The following is a 21,240-nucleotide window of genomic DNA, read 5'->3' on the forward strand; positions in this document are numbered from 1 at the left end:
TTAAGTTTGAGACTGAGAACCCCTGCATTTTACCCAAAAGTGGCCTGTTAATAAATTCTTAACTAGCTGACAGAATAATTCTTTTAAGCTTTTTTCTAATGCTAGTAGTGCAGAAGAAAGCTCCGCTTTGACCTCTGCTGGCTGAAGTTTTCTTTGGCACAGTAAATATCAAAGCAATGCCAAACTGATAGGTAAATGGCACTCTGACGCAAGCCATGTAAAATATACTTAATAAGGCTGTTTAACTTTCTTAAGGGGTTTTCATATTGTACACGCAACTGTTTATATGTTGCTCAGAGAGTCACAGAAGGGAACAGACGAGAGAGTTGAGGACGGGGATGTGAGTCTTGCTTATGGGTTTGCGGCGAGGTTCCTGCCTGATCCCTGCAAGAGGAATGCAGAGAAGAATACAAGGAGGAGTCCCAGCCCAGCTCACCTCACTCCTGTCACTATGCATAACGCAGTGCTAGTGTCCAAGCAAAATGTCCAACATTTCCAAGAGTGCTATTCACCATATGTGCATCTGCCTTAATCATATAGTGGTTTTGACACCTATATTAATGCGTTACAAAAATTGGACATTCGTTGTTAACATTTCTGAAATGGACTGGTCTGCCAATAAATGCTTTTCCTTTTCTACACAAATTTGTTATTTTGAAATAAAAGGGTACAAATGTGAAAAATTAACCTCCCTAGCATAGTTAAAAGCTTATACTAACGTGTCATAAGGACCGTCTGCAATTGCATAAGTGATAACCACAACAGGCATGCCTTCTTCAAATCTACTCACAGTCTTCAGTGTTACATGGGATACACTATGAATTTCCATGCTTTTAATGTCTACTGACATAAGGCTCACTATCTATACCATGTAATCCCACACCACAAGAAAGGGAAGATTTCTGGTGGAAGAAATCACTGTTTTTTTATTTAAAGGAAGTTACCTACTGTATACTTAAAATGCAATAATTCTGTATCCAAGAAAGAAAAATAAGGGATCTAAACCATAAACTTATCCTACCAAAGAAAGCAAGCAGTACATCACAAAAATCACACACAAAAATAGAAGGCATGTTGTAAAATAGAATGTTGTGACTGATAACTCACTGATAAAAATACAATTTACAAGTGTTTTTATTATGTAATAAAGTGTACATGAGTTTAGTTATAATGTTACCTATACATTTTTACTAGTCAAAAATCACCTGACCCAAATATCCCGAGGCAAACACATGAATGTTCAACAGCTGCACAAGTTACTAACAAACATTCTGCTTTGCCCATATTCGCCTAATTTCTTAATTTAGAAAAAGAAGATTTCTGCGCCTGCTTCCACCGGAAGATGCTACAGGCCAAGCAGGTCTGCTTCCCTTGGCGGGCCCCGGCCCTAAGCACCTCGGGGTACTGATCCCACAGGTCCCCCAGAGCCCCTGCACACGGAGCCCTGTAAGCGTGACCAGCGTGACACACCTCGCTATATAGCGCCTTGCTTAAAACAGAGCCCCGGGTCTCATTTTCCTAACTTGTTTTCTCTCAAGGGACCTCAGGCTTGATGTTAAAAAAAAATGCATTCAATTGCATATATACATAGGAAATAAGAATTCCCTCTAATCTCTGCACAGATGACTGAACAATATTTCACGCTCATCTAGCCTCAGACCCGGTCTGTCAACAGGCACGTCTTAACACCTCCTTGACAAAATTTTACACGCTGGAGCCAAGATTCGCTCACCAGACAGAGGCATCCTGGCTGAATCCTAGTCTCCAAAAGGGCTTCTCATTCTCTCTTCCCTGTAATAAGCCTCGAATTCAATACAAACAAAAGTGCAGCAGCTACTCTAAAGAAGGGGAAAAAGGAACTGTGAAAGCATCAGTAGGGAAAATCAACTACATATTTGGAATTCTATGGGAATAAGTTAACAAGAAGAAAACAGGCAGCTGGCAGGAAGAAATGTTAAGGAAATTATTGAGACATGATACACTTCCTGTCAAAACAACACATGAGGTGGTGATTCACTTGATCAGTATCTTTTAAGCGCTATGTGACTTTAAATGCTCCATACGTTCAGTGATATTCAACTGTGGCAACGAAGACATTTATTTTTTAATTTTAAGCACTAAACTGTTCAAACGATGTTGTGCTCCAAAATAAAAGCCAGCATGTACTCAGGGTGTCCACAGTAGTATTCTTTAATGTCACTAAGGAAAGATACAGAACTGCCATTTGCCTCCCCTAGTTTAAAACTGGTGGCCACAGATGCAATTCAAGTTGTGCAGAGCTGTCGCCCAACAACAGAAACATTAGAATCAATTCCCCCCTTGATCCAACATTCAGAATTCTATAAAATTGCTTCCATTCTCAAGTGTCTGTAGTTAGGGGGGAAAAAAAAGCGTCTGTGTGTATGTGTTTGTGCATAGAGCTAGGTTTTTCCATACAAATTTAAAATATAAAGTCATTTTAAACATATTGCCAAAACAAATTTAAATAAATACAAAATAGGACTTTCAGTTTGATAATAACCAATTTCTCCCCTGCCCCTTACCAAACAGTTACAGTAAATGTTTTATAACAAACAATTTGAAATTTAAAAAGTTTAATTAGCAACAATTACATAAGTTTAATAAGAGTTTTCAAAGTAAGTGCTGAGTTATGACATCTGAAAGAATATTCCAATTATATTTATGAACTAAGTATACAGACTTGCATTAAAATACCTATTTCTTAAGTTCACTTCTGTTTTTATAACGTCACTGAGGCAGATACATATTTACAATACAGATGATGTTTAGGAAACTATAACAACAAAACAAAGGCTGGGCAATACCCTGATTCCCATTATCCCAGGCACATCTCCCAGGCGGCTGAGCGCGCCTGCCCCCACCATGTCCACATCACAACACACTCACTTTCTTTCACGGCTGCTGATCTGACAGCACTGAGAACTCCTCAAAAGCTATGGATATTCCCAAGCCTCTTCTCTCTAAGCCTCCAGCACCCATACAAGCCTGCCTCATAGTAACTACTAGCCAAGCTCAACTCAGTGAAGGTTCAAAACTCTAGCAGAGAATTTCAGCTTCTGGTTCAAGATGGTGGAGTGGAAGGACATGGGCTCAGCTCCTCCTGCAAGAATACCAAAGCTGAAACTACCTGTTGAATAACTGCCAACAGGAGAATGCTAGAACACACCAGAAAAGAAACCTCACATGCAAAGACAAGAGCTGCAGCGAGATGGCAGGAGGGGCACAATCCCGACAGAATCAAATCCCACACCCACCAGGTGAGGGACCCACAAACTGGAGCACAATAATACCAAAGAAGTTCCCCCTCTGTTGTGAAGGTTCTGAACCCCACGCCAGGCTTCCCTGCTGGGGATCCAACAAAGGGACTGGGTATCCCCAGGGAATCTGACCTTGAAGGCCAGCAAGTCTGATTATAGAACTTCCACAGGACTGGGAGAAACAGATTTCATTCTTGGAGGGCACAAACAAAATCTTTCACACACTAAGACCCAGAGAAAAGGAATAGTGACCCCACAGGAGACTGAACCAAAACTACCTGCTAGTGTCGGAGGGCCTCCTGTGGAGGCGTGGGTCGGCCGGGGCTCATCACAGGGACAGGGGCACCCCCCTTGGCATAAACCCTCTTAGAGGGCACCACTAACCCTACCGTAGAGTCCAAGGCTAGGTTACTTCAGGCCAAAAAACTACCAGGGAGGGAGCCCATCAGCACCCATCAGCAGATCACTGGATTAAAGCTTTACTGAGCAGGGGCCTGCCCACCAGAGCAAGACCCAGTTTTTCCCACCACCAGTCCCTCCCATCAGGAAGCTTACACAAGCCTCTCAGCCTCCTCCATCAGAGGGCAGACAGAAGAAGAAAGAAGAACCACAGTCCCCACAACAGCTAAAACAAAAACATCACAGAAAGTTAATCCAGGACGAAAAAGCAGAAAGTTATGTCCCAGATGAAGGGACAAGATAAAACCCCAGAAAAACAACTCAATGAAGTGGAGACAAGCAACCTTCCAGAAAAAGAATTCAGAATAATGATAGTGGAGATGAAGCAGGATCTCAGAAAAGCAACGGAATAGATGCAAGAATTGTGTACCAAAGACCTAGAAGAACTAACGAACAAACAAGCAGAGATGGCTATAACACTAGAAGGAATCAATAGCTGAATAACTAAGGCAGGAGAATGGATAAATGACCTGGAGGACAGAATGGTGGAAATCACTACTGCAGAACAGAATATAGAGAAAAGAATGAAGACAGTCTAAGAGACCTCTGGAACAACATTAAACACACCAACATTCACATTACAGGGGTCCCAGAAGGAGACTAGAGAGACAAAGGACCTGAGAAAACATCCGAAGTAATAATAGCTGAAAACTTCCAAAACATGGGAAAGGAAATAGTCAACTAAATCCAGGACACACAGATAATCCCAGGCAGGATAAACCCAAGGAGGAACACATCAAGATACATAGTAATCAAACTGACAAAAACTAAAGAGGAAGATAAACTATTAAAAGCAACAAGGGAAAAACAACCAATAAGGTACAAGAAGACTCCCATCAGGCTATCAGCTGATTTCTCAATAGAAACTCTACAAGCCAGAAGGGAATGGCATGATATATTTAAAGTGATGAAAGGGAAAAACCTACAACCAAGAATACTCTACCCAGGAAGACTCTCCTTCAGATTTGATGGAGAAATCGAAAGTTTTCCAGACAAGCAAGAGTTAAGAGAATTCAGTACCAGCAAACCAGCTTTACCACATACGCTAAAGGAAATTCTCTAGGTGGAAAACATAAGAGAAGGAAAAGACCTACAGAAAATAAACCCAAAATGATTTTTAAAAACGGTGATAGGATCATACATATCAATAATTACTTTAAATGTAAATACATTAAATGCACCAACCAAAAGAGAAAGACTGGCTGGGCAGATGAAAACATGTGCATGTATGTACGTCCACTCACCACATCACTCTGCTTGACCGCCTAAATTGTATGTTATTATCTTATATTGTTAGGTTAATCATGTTCCCATTATGGCTTGCAATTGTAATTATCTTTTATTTTTCATCTGGCTATTGATTGTGAAAGCAGATAAACATCTTTTACTATTGTGATTATGTAACTATTACTCACTTAATACCATTGTTTCATGATTGGTCAACAGAAAAATAACAGAACTCTACAGCAAAACTAGGATTTAATACGAAAAAAAAAACAACTCTAACAGAACTCTTAAGCTCCCTGAGGTAGAAAAACTTTGGAAAGGACTCCCAGATAAATGTTTAGAGCCCCTACATCCAGTAAGTAAAATCCCAAACAGGAAAATGCCCAGTGTCCAAATCACCAGTACAATAAGATATCTTTTGAGGTGCGATGCCTTAAAATGGCAACTTTTCATGAGTACAATTTTGCTTTCCTTAATATCACTAATCAGAAGCTACATTAAATAACAGAGGTTTTATAAATTTGCTATACCTTTAAAAAAAAAAAAAAAAGAAGAAGGGATTTCATTTATTTGATTTTACAAGTTTAAAACAAAGTGCAGGGAAGTGGGCAAGAGGGGGAGGAGAAAGAGAAAGAACCGTTATAAGTGGTATTTTAGCTAAAAATCGGCATTTATCAAAAAAATGTCATGATCATCAGTGCATATTCTCCAGCTATCCTAAATGGAGTTAGGGACATTAATTCCTTCTGCTAAAATGAAATTAATACCCATTTTCAATCATGTATGGATTCAATTAAAAATAATTACTACATTATTACTGGCTGATTCCACCTCACTGCTCATGAAGTATTCGGATAACAATAACATGAGCTGCCATCACCGGGAAACCTCAGGCTATGAACAACCATTTCTCCCTGTAAAGATGCAACCCTGAAGTAGCTTCTTCAAACCCAGTTTCCTGAACAATTCAGATGTTGCCATGCGAACGTCTGAAAGTGCTCTAGGAACCAAGCAGTTGGTTAGTAATCCAAGGGAGGCTCAAAACACCATCCTTACCTCAAGAGAAGCACAGACCTGGAGAGATAGGATGTGCCATAGGAAAGGGGCTGGCCCAACTCCTCAGGCTGCAGATGAGGTCACTAGGGCTGAGGTGACACGATTCCCCGTAGGTGGGTGGCAGTGCTAAGATTTCAACAGAAATTCTGCTTCTGCTTCAGCCTTTGCTGTCCCCAGACCATCTTTTTTAAATGTTCCTTTTATACAGAATCTACTATCATTTTTAAATAAAAGGCACAAAACACCAGCAATCATGTCCAACTCCCACTAGAAAAGATTCTTAAATTGAAATCCAGACATCTTGTCTTTATCTATTAATTTCTGCAGCTACTTGTACATAAAGATGCCATACAGCCAATAAACATAAAGTTTCCTACTATGAAGGTGAAAGAAAAAAGAAATGGTTATTCTATTTTTAAGAAAAACCAACAAACCAATATCTAAATTCTACTTGGCCTTTCTTTCAAAATGAAAGTTTCCTTAACCTGTCCATAGTAAATCTGAATTTTCCCTAGCTCAGCCCCATTTTTGTAAGTAAACCAAGTGAAAAGCTAATTTGGGACTTTCTACAGATATGAAAGTCATCTACAGTATTCATTTTTATTGCAAAACAACATAATTTAACTATATGTGAAACCTATTTCACCTCAACTTAAAACTTTTTATTAAAAGGCCCAAAATCCAAAGCCATGAGACCTTTGCCTCATAATTTCTGTCCCATAGAATCTAAGTAAAGAACAAAGAACAACTCAAATTCCCATGACTGATTTTAAAGATTTTTGACATTGTGTTTTATATTCAATTAACAGGCTATCAACATTTCTGATTATTAAATGGGAGAAGAAAAATACATATGTATTTTATATAACAACTTTGACATGAATGATACCATTTAAGAGAAATGTTTCTATTTTATTCCCCCTAAGAATGCATCCATTTAAAACTTAATAAAGCACTGACAATAGGTTTTGTGTATTGCCCCTTATAGCCAAGAATACTGAGTGGCCAGCAGGAAACTGGCTAAGTCTTTAAGTTGTATAAAAACAACTTCCAGAAATTCATCCCTGAGAAATTCTGACAAGTTGCAAAGCTGGTGATTTCATAAAAGGTAACAATGAAGAGTTAAATGAGCCATTTCTTATACATGAATTTATATACGGATACACAGTAGGATCAAATCCACATCTCCTACACAACGCATCTCCTGCATTGCAGGCAGATTCTTTACAGCTGAGCTACCAGGGAAGCCCATCCAAATGTTATTATCATCAGTGAAATCACTACCTAAAGAAATCACCATGGTTCAAAGAAGTAACCCAAAACCTCCCATTTGGAGAGGATATGGATTCTGTGGCAATATAGAGAGATCATTATGTTCAAGGAGCTCAAGACTAAAGCCAGGCCTCGATTCCCAGCATTGTGCTGTTTTCCATTCAGATGATAAAAATAATTGCTTTGCTTTTATCCTCCTCCCTGCCTCTTTTCCAGCACAGATAATGAAGACAGCATGCTCTTAAGAGCTGTGTCAGATAGACTAAAGGCCCAAATAACATGAGGTTGCCAAAAAACTAAAGATAATCAGATTTTTATTTCAATTTATTTAAGGCAGGACATCATGGAAGGAATAGACAGATCTTCTTAGGACTGGTGATGTAGTGTAGACGAATGATAAGGAGAACTCCTCTATAGCGACTGAGATTTTGTCTACTCTTGGAGGAAGAAAACCTTCCACTTGAAGAGGACAGAAAGAATTTCTGTAAGTGGGAAAGTCGATTCTAAGAGGACACCCAGAGGTGCTGAACAAGTTGCTGCCTCTAGACAGGGTCAAGATGAGAAAGAACCCAATGAGATTTTCCAATCATAATCTACCAAGAACTGTGGACAATGACAGGATTCAAACATACGAGACAGCCAGTTTTCAAAAAAGCCAATCCTAATGACCTATGTGGGGAAAGAATCTAAAAAACAGTGGATATATGTGTAACAGATTCACTCTACTGTATCCCTGAAACTAACACAACATGGTAAATCAACTATACTCCAATAAGATTTCTTAGAAAAACAAAAACTAGAGACAGAAGAAGCTTCAAACTCATCACAAGCAAGATTCTAGAGTAGATTAAAAAGCTGGTGTCTGAGTACCTCAGAGGAAGCAGTAGCTACCTGGAGCCAGTGTAAGTTCTGCAAGAACAAGTCATGTGAGACTAACCCCAGTCCACTATGTGGTCACCAAATTGGTAATTCCATATAGCAGACGTACAGTAGATTTGGTTGAAATAGCATATATCCTTATGACAGGATGGAGAATTAAGAAACAGATGCTAGTGCAAACAGAAATAAGTCTCTGAACAACTTTATCTAAAATTGATAAACATTAATCTGAAGTAAAGTCTGTATGTGCGAGTATGCTCAGTCATGACCAGCTCTTTGCGACCCTATTGACTGGAGCCCAGCAGGCTCCTCTTGTCCATGGGATTCTCCAGGCAATACTGGAATGGGTTGCCATTTCCTCCTCCAGGGGATCTTCCCGACCCAGGGATTGAACCCAGGTCTCCTGAATTGCAGGCAGATTCTTTACCACTGAGCCACAGTGAAGCCCTGTGTATGGAAACATCAAATTGTTCTGCCCTTGACCTCAGCCTAGGCAACAATTTTATTCCTTAAAACACTGAAGAAACACATATCCAATCAGTGGATAACTTGGAATAAAAAAGGGTTGTGAATGATTAATGTATAGATAAACAATCTAAAAGACTTTAAAAGGCTAGAACAGATGGTCATATACAGGAAATTTAGATAAATATTAAGTTTTATTCATGGGACTAAGAAGCCAATTGTACACATCCATGAATGAAGAGATGTGACTCAGCAGCAACATGTGTAAAAGAAACTTGCTTATTTTGAGATGACTGACCATCAAGAGTCAGCAATCTTGTTTTAGAAGGACTATGGCTGGAAAGCCATTGCTAAGAAAAATTATTATTCTATCCCAGGTTCTGTGCTAAGCATTTTTAACAACCCTATTTAAGAGAAATAGGTAAAAACAGACTAAAAGTTCAGATGACTCGCCCAACACAAGGCAGAAAGTAAGAGCTGAAGAGCCTCCCTGCTTTCCTAATCTGCAGCTGACAATCTTAACCACGAGGCTTCAGTGCTTACTGGGGCGGGGAGGGATGCTGGAGAGGGAAGGGGGAATCTCAGCAAGGGTTAGAATGGTTCTACTCACCATCAGTCAGCATCTAGAAGCATTATAATTTAAGAAGAACATAGCAAATTGGTATATGTTCAGTATTCAAGGTAGTGAGATAATTCAAAATCATGTCACTTAACAAGAGTTGAAAGAGATTTACCAACTTAAACAGGCTTCGAGGTAGGTATATAATTAATTTTCAAAAATGTAAGACAGCCCACCTACAAACCATTCAAAAATGTAAGGTTTCCAAAGATAGCCTACCTACAAACCATTCAAAAATGTAAGGTTTCCAAAGATAGCCCACCTACAAACCAATGAAAACAGCCCTGGGAAAGCTCTACACTACACAGCAGCAGCAGAAACCCTGTGGAGCTCAAAAACAGAGGATGACAGCACAGACAAGCCTAGGAAGCATCTGCCGGCATCACTCCATCCCTCAGTCCAGGGCAGCTTGGTGCCAAGAAGGATCCCCTTGGAGGGATTTCACGCCACAAATAAAACGACAGTAGGAGAACCCTGGTAGGCCCCCTCATCAATTCACAAAGGAAGACAGAGAGGAAAAACAAAAGAACTACAAAACAATCAGAAAGCAATTAACAAAATGTCAATAGTGTGTCCTTTGCTATCAATACCTAAATTACTCTAAATGTAAGTGGTTTAAATTAAAAGACAAAGAGTAGTTGAATGGACAAAAGCTCAAGACCCAAGTATATGCTTTCTACAAGAAACTCAAACTTTAAGGACTCTCATAGGCTAAAAGTGAAAGAATAGGAAAAGACATTCCATGCAAATAGAAACTAAAAGAACAGGGATACCTATACTTATGAGACAAAATAAACTTTAAGAGAAAAGTTGTAACAAGGGACAAATAAGGTCATTATATAATAATGAGGTCAGTTCATCAAGAGGATATACAATCATAATTATATGCATGCTGGTGGCTCAGATGGTAAAGAATCTGCCCGCAATGCGGGAGACCGGGTTCAGTCCCTGGATTGGGAAGATCCCCTGGAGAAGAGAATGGCAACCCACTCCAGTATCCTTGCCTGGAGAATCCCATGGACAGAGGAGCCTGGAGGGCTACAGTCCATGTGGTCACAAAGGGTCGGACACAACTGAAGTGACTTAACACACACAACAAATCTGAAGGCAGAAACAGCAATTCAAGAGTAGAGGACTTCACAACAGACAGATTATCCAGATAGAAAATCAAGAAGGAAATAAAGAACTTAAACAATACTTTCGGTCAAATGTACCTAACAAACATACAAAACGTTCCATTCAACAGCAGAAGAATACACATACTTCTTAAACACACACATATCTTCCAGGAGAGTATTTTGGGTCACAAAATTAGTCTTAACAAATTTTAAGAAGATGAAAGCCATATAAAATATCTTTTTCAATCACAATGATTAAAGCTAGAAGTCAATAACAGGAAGAATGTCAGAATAAAAATCAGATGTGTGGAAATTAAATTACACTTCTAAAAAACCAACTGGTCAAAGAAGAAATCAAGTAATCCAAAAATCTTGAGATTAAAAATAGAAACACAACATACCAAAACTTATGGGATGTAGCAAAGGCAGTTCTAAGAGGGAAGTTTATAGTGATTAACACTTAAATTAATGAAAACAGAAACATACATAATCAATAAATGTGTTAATAAATGCAGAAAAAGCATTTAACTAAAGTTCAACATCCTTTAATAAGAATTCAACAAATTGGGTATAGAAGAAACATACCTCAACATAATAAAAGCCATATATAACAAGCTCACAGATAATACCATACTCAACAGTGAAAAGATAGAAAGCTTTCCCTCTAAGAGCCGGAATAAGACAGGATGTCCTCTCTTACCATTTCTAGTCAACACAGAAGTTCTAGTCACAGCAATTAGACAAGGAGAATTAAAAGGCATTCAAGTGGGAACGGAAGAAATAAAAATGTTTCTTTGAAGACGACATGATCTTACATAGAAAATCCTCAGTACTCCATTGAAAAAAACTGTTAGATCTAATAAATGAAGTCAGTAAAGTCACAAAACACAAAATCAACACACAAAAATCTGTACACTAATTAACCATCTGGAGAATAAAGAAAATAATGCCATTTACAATAGCATCAAAAAACAGTAAGATCCTTAGGAATAAATTTAACAAAAGAAGTGAAACATCTATACATCAAAAACTGTAAGACACTGAAGGTACTAAAGTGGAACGACACTCGTGTGCATGAATCAGAGGAGTTAATATTGTTTAAATGCCCATACTGCCCAAAGCCATCTACAGATCCAATATAACCCCTGTCAAAATTCCAATTATTTTTCAGGAAAATAGAAAACAATTGTCCTAAAGTGTGTATGGAACATAAGAGACTGAATGGACAATGCAATCTTAAGAAGAACAAGGTTGGAGGCATCACACTTCCTGATTGCAGGTTATATTACAAGCCTATAACAATCAATATAGCATGGTACTCACATAAGAACAGACACAGAGATCAATGAAAGAGAATTGAAAGCCCAGAAATAAACCTATGCCTGTATGGTCAATATTTAACAATGAAGCCAAAAATACTCAATGGCAAAAAGATAGTCTCTTCAATAAATGATGCTGGGAAAACCAGACATCCATATGCAAAAGAATAAAATTGGACCACTATTCTATACCACTCACAAAAATTAACTTGAAATGGATTAAAGACTTGTAAGACCTGAAACCATAAGACTCCTAGAAGAAGGTATGGCAGGGGAGCTCCTTAACGTCAGTCTTGGCAATGATTTTTGGATACGACACCAAAAGAACAAGGAACAAACGCAAAAAATCAACAAGTGGGACTATATCAAACTAAAGCTTCTGCAAAGCAAAAGAAACCATCAACAAAATGAAAAGGCAACCTACAAAATGGGAGAAAATATATGTAAACCATATATCTAACAAGGGGTTAATATCCAAAACATATAAGGGACCTCATACAACTCAGCAGCAAAACAAAATCTCATTTCTCAAATGGGTAGGGACTTCCCTGGTGGTCCAGTGGTTACTATTTCAAAGCAGGGGGCACATGTTCAATCCCTGATCAGGGAATTAAGCCCCCACATGACACACCATGCAGTCAAATGATTAAATAAAACAAAACAAACAAAATGGGCAAAGAACCTACATATTTTAACAAAGACAACAAACAACATCAATGACTATAGTTAAAAAATATGGTATTGTATACTGGAAAGTTGCTGAGAATAGATCTTGAGTGTTCCCATCATAGAAAAAGTTAACTATGTGAGGTGATGGATGTGTTGATCATCTTGATCTTGGTAATTGTTCCAGAATGTACATGTATGTCAAATCATGTTGCACAATTTGACAAATAATTGTGTGTATCTAAAGTTTAGGGAAGAAAACAAAGACAGACTGGGATATCTGTGGTTATTAGTCCCCCATTACTGAAAGTATCAAGGACAACGATCAAATGGTCAACCATTTGGAGGTATGCTATACATGGAGATTGTTCACTTGCTAGAAACTAAAGAAAAATCTTTCGGGTTTCCTTCAGTCTTAAGACTATAACTCTGAACAAGAATTTCATGCATTTCCCCAGACAGAATGTACAGTTACCTAAAAGAGGCCTGGGTAGCCTATCATTTATATCTGAGAAGGACTAGCCATCTAATGTCTTGAGCAACATTCTCCTTCCCTCCCCTGCATCTCAATATTTTCCAATGCAATCTACACCTGATACAAAGGAAAACATCACTATTAGCATCTGTGGGGATGCTGTAAACTAGGACTTGATGTAACAGTGGAATTACTAACCAACCATCCAGTATATGTGTATTCTGCTTGGAGACCCTACAAAGTAGCCTAAATCAGAGTTCTTGCCATAAATCGGCTTACACTCAAGTTGGAAAATTGAGAATTCAGTCAACAGTTTCAGAGAGATGGTGGCTTAAGCTTGCTTTGACGACTGCAAAAGACTTCAGCTAGAAAGTAAAAGGGAACAAAGGAACAAAGTCAAAGAAGTTAGGAAATACAGGGCTTGATCCACAGGCAGTTACTAGTCCTGGCTAATGGAAGCAGAGGGTCCACGAGACCAGGCAGTAGGAGACATGTGACTTGCCAACCGTTTAAAGGAACGCCATGAAAATCACCCTTTCCTGGATTATTTCAGCTGCAGAAAGCCAGAAACACTAAAGGTTAAGAAAGTAGCTAGCAAACCCTTTTATAAGTAACTAGTGTCACCTTTTAAAAGATGATGCTGGGCCCAAGTTAAACGATCCTGAACCCAGGTGAATCCAACAAATAGCCAGGCTTAGAATCCTGGGTTAGAGACTCAACTAACCCATAATCTCATTAATCACTGAGCACCCTACACTTTTTTAAACTAACACCTGACCACATAGCAAACCAGGAGTCTGGTGGAGCAAGAAAAAGGACCATGCACAGACAATAAACAACAGTCACTAGTGGGGAAGAGACGAATTTGCTTCAGAAAGACTTCGCCTGGACCATTCAGAGTTAGAAGTCCTTAGAGACTGCCTTTGCTCCAAAGCCTTCTAGTTTACAGCATCCCTGCAAAGGCCACTGGTGATGTTTTCCTGTGTGTCAGGTGTGAAAATATTTTAACCATGAAATTCAGAAATAATCAGCCCACTTGTTTTTCACCTTCTCAGCTCTACCCCACCCCCTCTTCCACAAGGAGCGGGGTTTTCCACAGAAGAAAGGATGCAGGATGGTTTATGACCCATAGGCATGGGCTCCAGACTTTCATGTCTGAAATCCCTCTGGACTAAGTCCAGAAAGATAACTCAGTCATTTCAACCTGATGACTGTCTGGTGATCAAGGTGAGGTAAGTAAATAGTATTATTTCATAATCCCTTCAAATGTTTCCTGACCGCCCGCTGCAGGTGCGGGACTGGCCCTGTCGACAGTACATTCCTGGCCATGTTGCCTAAGACAGCAAAAGCCGAATTGACATTCACCCTCCTCACCTTCAAATTTCAGGACTGCATCGAATGTTAGAAGCAGCAGGTCCTTAGAGACCATTAAGTCTACTCCTTCCTCTTTGACCAGATGAGGACGCTGAGAACCACAGAGGGGTTATACTTGCCCAAGTATACTTACACAGCTGAGAGGTCACAGGCAACAGTCTCCATTCTTGCCCTGGGCTCCCAGCCTAGAGCACTTCCCCCCGAGATCACACAGACATCTCCTGCGTTCTGAAACCTGGAAAACCTGCTCAAGATCCCTTTCTTTTCAATGTCTATTTTCCATTTGTTATAAATCCAACCATCATTTTCTGACACTTAATCTCTGCCAGGCACTACTAGAAGTGCTCTTTGCAAATTAACTCACTGACTTTCCCCAGCAACCCTAGAGGGCAGGTTACAATGATTATCCCCATTTCACAGATGCAAAACCTGAGGTAGAGGCGACAGAGTCGGGTCCATCTCATGAGACAGACTGGCTCCAGAGTCCCCACTCTTAACCACTTGTGATCATTTATGAAGGATAATTGCTTTAAATTATAAAATAATGGAAGAAGAAATGCAAGTCTTGAAAAGGGCACGATCACTAGTGTATGATAATGAATCTAAGAGCTAAACCATACGTTTTGTTAACATATGCAATATATTTCATGATTATTTTTTAAGGGATTGTGTGTCTGAGAGAAATATAGAAAGCATATTAACATTTTAAGCATTTTTAAAGGTAAAATGATCACATGCACAGTAGTCAGTCTGCCAGTTGAAACAGGCAGAATGTTACCTGAGCGCTGGTTCCACTTGTGCTATTACGTAAAGTGAAGCTGTCGCCCGTCTTCTCCTACGCTGGCCTTCATCCTTGGCTATGAGGCACCCCTTTTACATCAACCCCTCCAGAAATCAAACCTCAAAATAACACACTGAGGATTAAAATAAGAGACTGCACCTCTGAAATTTACATTTTTTATAAAAATGTCCAAAATCAAGATCACTGGGACAAATGCCCAATATTCAATTATGTTTTCACTCTCCTTCATACTAAAAATGATGTCAAATCTCATTACCTTGGTTATCCAGGAGAAGAAGTCCAGGAACAATCATGGTAGAAATAAGAAAATCACGATTGTGCCCAAGATCAAATTTCAAGGGAAAAATTGCAGTCAAGCTAAGAAGATGCACTATCACAGGAAAAAGTTACCTGACATTTTATCAGCCAAAAGTCTTACTGTTGAGTGTGGAAAGGCCCACTCAAAATGCAACAGATCCTACAATTCCTAAAATCAGAAAAGTATTGCCTTAGATACGAACCCCACAGTACAGAGAATCAAAGCAGAGAGCAGAGCCAGGCATACGGTAGGTCCTCAAATATTTGTCAAACACATATAAGAAAATGTTCACCAAAAGAGAGAAACATGATACAGACTGTCAGAATGCAAAATAGCAAGCGACACTGCTTAGAGGTTTTAAGAATTTTTAAATACCAAGATGATAGCAAAAGAACTAAGGATTATATAGACTGGACAAAAATGGCAGAGTACCATTCAATCAGGGCAAAATGCTCAGGTTACGGGTCTAGTACCTGACCTGTACTTCTTAAGAAAAAGAACTCTAGGCCCAGCCTGGCCTAAGGGAGGGATCTGGGCTCAAGTCCTACAGCGTGGCATAATATTTGCAGTACAACTCTAACATGGCAAAATTCCCTGAATTTGGTGCACTTCCAATATAACACTGTTTTTAATATAGAACTCTCAACAGGAGTTGCCAGGCTTGACCCATCTCTTCATAACAAATTCAAGGTCCTGCTAAAGCAACATAAATACAAATGCAATTAAACAAAAACTACATAAACCAGGTCTGCCATATCTGATCAGTAAATTAAAGCATAATAAAATTACAGTTGGCCTGGCAGTTTGAGAGTAATTTGGACTCTATGCAGTACCATTCTAGTCATATTTCAATTGCAAGGGGTTTTCTGACATTTATACCATAAATCTTTTTTCTGGGGAGTCACACTTGGTCATAAACTCTGGCTGAATGTGAAGTCAGAGCGTAAGTACCAGTATAGGGGCTACCAATTCTGTACAGAATCCTTAATATAGAAGTAATATTATAGTCTTTTATGTTTTAATACCTCTTTAGAACACATTTCCTTTTCTCATATACCAAAGGAGGTCACGTAACAGACCTCACCTGAAATTCCTGCGAAATTTAAGTCTGAGCCACAACAGTAGTTTCTTATAAAAGCACAATGAGAAAATATTCCAAACTCTTCTGCAGTACTCACATGATTAAGCAAACAAACAAAAAAAAAGGTGTGAAACACAAGTGAGGAACCTGATGAAATTTCATAGAGCCTTAGTTACCAACTACTATTTTCCTCTCTACCTTTAAGTGTTTCTAAACTGCTTAAAGGACAGGAGAGGTGCTTCAAAGGAAAGTCTAATGACACACCTGTTACATAACCTGTTCTTGGTTGACCAGGTTATGTGGCTTTGATAAGGAAGAAAATATAATCAAAAGCAGGACAAACACTAATTCTCTGTTCTGCCTTCTCACATTAGCCAGGGCATTCACCTGAGTCACATGTCCAATAGCTAGCTCTGTGCCTCAGTTTCTCTAATCACTAACCATGAGGTTTGATGCTATCCAAATTGCTACTGGATCAAAGTTAATGAGCACAACAATCACACAGAAAGTCCACATCATAACATTAAACTGAAATGCTATGTTGTGGAAGAAAAAAGCCAAAGGTTTTTGCAGTAGTCATTTGTTTTCCTCCAAATAACTCCATAGGAGTCAGCTTGGCCGTAAATCAGGATAAGGTAAATACCTATGTGCTTTAAGAACGTGCATATAAAAACTCAAGACAGATAAACTAAAAAGCTTCCCAGGTTAAGCTGTCACTGCTTGGAGTATCATGTTCAAAGATCAACCCACAGAACCCAAGAGAACAGGTCTTTGATTTTTTGTTGTGAAAAAAGGACTTCAATTCCCCTGACGTCTTCAGGGCCTAGAACACAAGATGGCAAAGCTTTAGAAAACCTGGGGCCCCATAGGACCCCAAATGATCAGTTCTTTCTAAACATCTCACATTTTCTTATTTTTTACCCAATTGGTGGGGGTCTGGTGATAAAACCTCTTTAACTCTGGGTCTGCAGAGGTCTGTCGCGACCCAGGCAGGGGTCAAGAAGGGAGATGCTGCGCAAACACAGATGTTGCTGCCAGCTGAAACCAAGGAGGGGGGCGGGGGCTGCTATGGGTTCCTAGGGAGGCAGATGGATTCTCTCCTGGAAATCTAATTGGTGTCTGGGAAACGAGAGCTGGGTTTCCAAGGCAGCCTGAGCACCCAGCTTCTACACGGCCCTTCACAGGCGAGGAAGCCTCCTTGGCGCCAGCACAGGACGTCATCATGCCCCACGGTGGAAAACTCCCAGCACAGGAACGTTAGGGGACCACCACGCACACCCCAGGTTCCCAGGGGAAAAGAGACCCACAAAATAATCCTATGGAAGTCCAACGGAATTCTGACCGCCTCTCCTAACCAGGAGATATAGACACCTTTTAAAGCACACTTATATTTCCACGCGAAAGAAACGTTGGCGCTTGTGTCCTGAGCGGAATTCCGCTCGCTCCGCTGCTCTCCGGGGACCCGGCCCCGGCGCGCACCCCTCACCCGGGGCCAGGCACGGATGGCGAGGGGCGAGCCCAGCTTTCGAGGCTCTCCCTTCTCCACCGCAGGAAGACCGCTGATTTCCCCGGCACCCGAACGACAGAGACCCAGCTTCCACCCACCCATTCCCGGTCCCCGGCGCGGGGCCGACAGGGGGCGAGAGGGGCCGCGCGGCCAGGGGACCCCGCGCTCCGCCGCCGCCGCGCCGCCTCTGCACTTGTTGCAGTCCCCGAGGGGCCCGGAGGCGGCGGCCATCCTCCTCGCCGCTGAGCCCGCGGCAGCACCCCTTCCCACCGCCTGGAGACCCTGGACCCTCGAGAAAGTAGCTCCGCGACGGCGAACTCAGGTGAGGCGGACAAAGTTTTCCGCCCCGAGGCGCCGAGGGACGCGAGGATGGAGCCCCCAAAGAGCACTTACCCGGAGCTGCGGCCCCGCAGCCTCCGGCGCCCGAGCGAGGCGCTGCCCCGGCGCCCAGCCCGCGGGCGCTCGGAACGCGCCGCCGGAGCCCGGGAGGCTCTCCCCAAGCGGCCCACGCCCGGCGGCTGCGGCGCGGCCCGGCCGGCGCGAGGGGGCGGAGCCGAAGCCGCGCTCCGGGGCCGGGCTGGCTGCGCCCGCCGCTGGGGACGCCCCGCTTACTCCGCGCCTGTCGGCTGCCGCTGGATCCGGCATCACATGGCCCGGCCTGCCCGCCGCCGCGCCCGACACCGGCTCCAGGAAGAAACCTGAAGCTGCCCTACCGCGCGGGCTCCGCCGGCCCCCTCCCGCCGCCGGCGGCCGCTCGCCTGGGCTTCCCTCCCCTGGCCCCCAGCACCAGGACCGGGAGCGGCTGCGGGACCGGGGGCGCGAGGTTGCTCCCGAATGGCGGCGCCCGCGCGCCCCGGATCCCACAGGAGTCAGGGGCCGGCTGCCCGCTCCTGAAAGGAGATGTGCAGGGCCCGAGGAAGGCCCAGGCTGCCCTCGGCCAAAAGCCACCACGGTTGTGACTGAACGTGCTCCAGTTCTTACCTAAGCATCAGGAGACGCCTCTTGTTTCTCGAGGCTCACGATCCTCCAGCCCAGAGTTTCACCAGCTCTGTGATTCTCTGCGTGTTCACGCCCGCAAGGGGCTCATTAGAAGTCATCATAATTCTGACCAGTGCAAATTCGATACATGAAGCAAGGCACCCAAAGCTGGTGGTCTGGGACAACCCAGAGGGATGGGGTGGGGAGGGAGGTGGGAGGGAGGTGGGAGGGGGGTTCAGGATGGGGAACACATGTACACCTGTGGCTGATTCATGTCGATGTATGGCAAAAACCACCACAATATTGTAATTAGTCTCCAATTAAAATAAAAATTAACTTTTTAAAAAAGAATGAACAACAAAAAATAAAATCAGAATTTTTTGTTTGTTTTTTCCATTTATTTTTATTCGTTGGCGGCTAATTACTTTACAATATTATAGTGATTTTTGCCACACATTGACATGAATCAGCCATGGATTTACATGTGTTGCCCATCCCGATCCCCCCTCCTGACTCCCTCTCCATCCCATCCCTCTGGGTCTTCCCAGTGCACCAGGCCCAAGCACTTGTCTCATGCATCCAACCTGGGCTGGTGATCTGTTTCACCCTTGATAGTATACTTGTTTCAGTGCTGTTCTCTCTGAACATCCCACCCTCGCCTTCTCCCACAGAGTCTAAAAGTCTATTCTGTACATCTGTGTCTCTTTTTCTGTTTTGCATGTAGGGTTATCGTTACCATCTTTTAAAAATTCCATGTATATGCATTAGTATACTGTATTGGTCTTTATCTTTCTGGCTTGCTTCACTCTGTATAATGGGCTCCAGTTTCATCCATCTCATTAGAACTGAATATTAAAAGCAGCAAGGGAAAAACAACAAATAACACACAAAGGGATTCCCATAAGGATAACAGCTGATCTATCAATAGAAACTCTTCAGGCCAGAAGGGAATGGCAGAACATACTTGAAGTAATGAAAGAGAATAACCTACAACCCAGATTACTGTACCCAGCAAGGATCTCATTCAGATATGAAGGAGAATTCAAAAGCTTTACAGACAAGCAAAAGCTGAGAGAATTCAGCACCACCAAACCAGCTCTTCAACAAATGCTAAACGATCTTCTCTAGACAGAAAACACAGAAAGGTTGTATAAACGCGAACCCAAAACAACAAAGTAAATGGCAACGGGACCATACCTATCAATAATTACCTTAAATGTAAATGGGTTGAATGCCCCAACCAAAAGACAAAGACTGGCTGAATGGCTACAAAATCAAGACCCCTATATATGCTGTCTACAAGAGACCCACCTCAAAACAAGGGACACATACAGACTGAAAGTGAAGGGCTGGAAAAAAATATTTCACGCAAATGGAGACCAAAAGAAAGCAGGAGTCGCAATATTCATATCAGATAAAATAGACTTTAAAATAAAGGCTGTGAAAAGACACAAAGAAGGACACTACATAATGATCAAAGGATCAATCCAAGAAGAAGAGATAACAATTATAAATATATATGCACCCAACATAGGAGCACTGCAATATGTAAGGCAAATGCTAACAAGTATGAAAGGGGAGATTAACAATAACACAATAATAGTGGGAGACTTTAATACCCCACTCGCACCTATGGATAGATCAACTAAGCAGAAAATTAACAAGGAAACACAAACTTTAAATGACACAATGGACCAGCTAGACCTAATTGATATCTATAGGACATTTCACCCCAAAACAATCAATTTCACCTTTTTCTCAAGTGCACACAGAACCTTCTCCAGAATAGATCACATCCTGGGCCATAAATCTAGCCTTGGTAAATTCAAAAAAATTGAAATTGGACAGGACTGAGTGACTGAGTAACACTTAAAAAAAAAAACTGAAATCGTTCCAGTCATCTTTTCTGACCACAATGCAGTAAGACTAGATCTCAATTGCAGGGAAAAAAAAAAAAAAAAAAAAACCTATTAAAATTTCAAACACATGGAGGTTAAAATCAGAATTTTTTAAAAAGTCATCATAATTTAAAAACATGAAAACCCTGTTGCTTACCATGAACAGCAATATGAGAGGGAATCCCTTACCATCCAAGGCGGTTTTCTAGTTAGAACTGATCACAACCCCAAGCAGAGAAGCCTCTCCGTCAGTCAGGCCTTCCTAAAAGAGATTTCAGATAATGATAGCAGCTTTAAAGACAAAAGTACCCATTTGATCTTTCTCATAAGTAGATAGTGAAGGACAGGGAAGCCTGGCATGCTGCAATCCATGGGGTCGAAAAGAGTCTAACTCGACTTAGCGACTAAACAGCAACCCATTTGATTTTTCTCATGATTACCTTGAGTCTCTGTTTTGGTTTTCCTATAA

At 41.3% G+C, this 21,240-nt stretch overlaps 1 protein-coding gene across 3 annotated transcripts in view; it reads right to left on the reverse strand.

The window, feature by feature from the left end:
• The window catches only part of ARHGEF28 (Rho guanine nucleotide exchange factor 28), a 326,609-nt gene extending 308,015 nt beyond the window's left edge, over positions 1-18,594 (reverse strand). For 2 of the 3 annotated variants that reach the window (XM_043887234.1, XM_043887230.1), the window contains exon 1: positions 1,733-1,786. In XM_043887234.1, the coding sequence (XP_043743169.1) occupies positions 1,733-1,745 (13 nt within the window). In that variant the 5' untranslated portion in view covers positions 1,746-1,786. Of the gene's footprint in view, positions 1-1,732; positions 1,787-18,288 lie in introns of those variants that run through there. The other variant, XM_043887235.1, reaches the window with a different exon arrangement.
• Between the last annotated feature and the right edge of the window lie 2,646 nt (positions 18,595-21,240).

This window comes from Cervus elaphus, chromosome 25 (genome assembly GCF_910594005.1).
Source record: "Cervus elaphus chromosome 25, mCerEla1.1, whole genome shotgun sequence".
Lineage (NCBI taxonomy): Eukaryota > Metazoa > Chordata > Mammalia > Artiodactyla > Cervidae > Cervus > Cervus elaphus.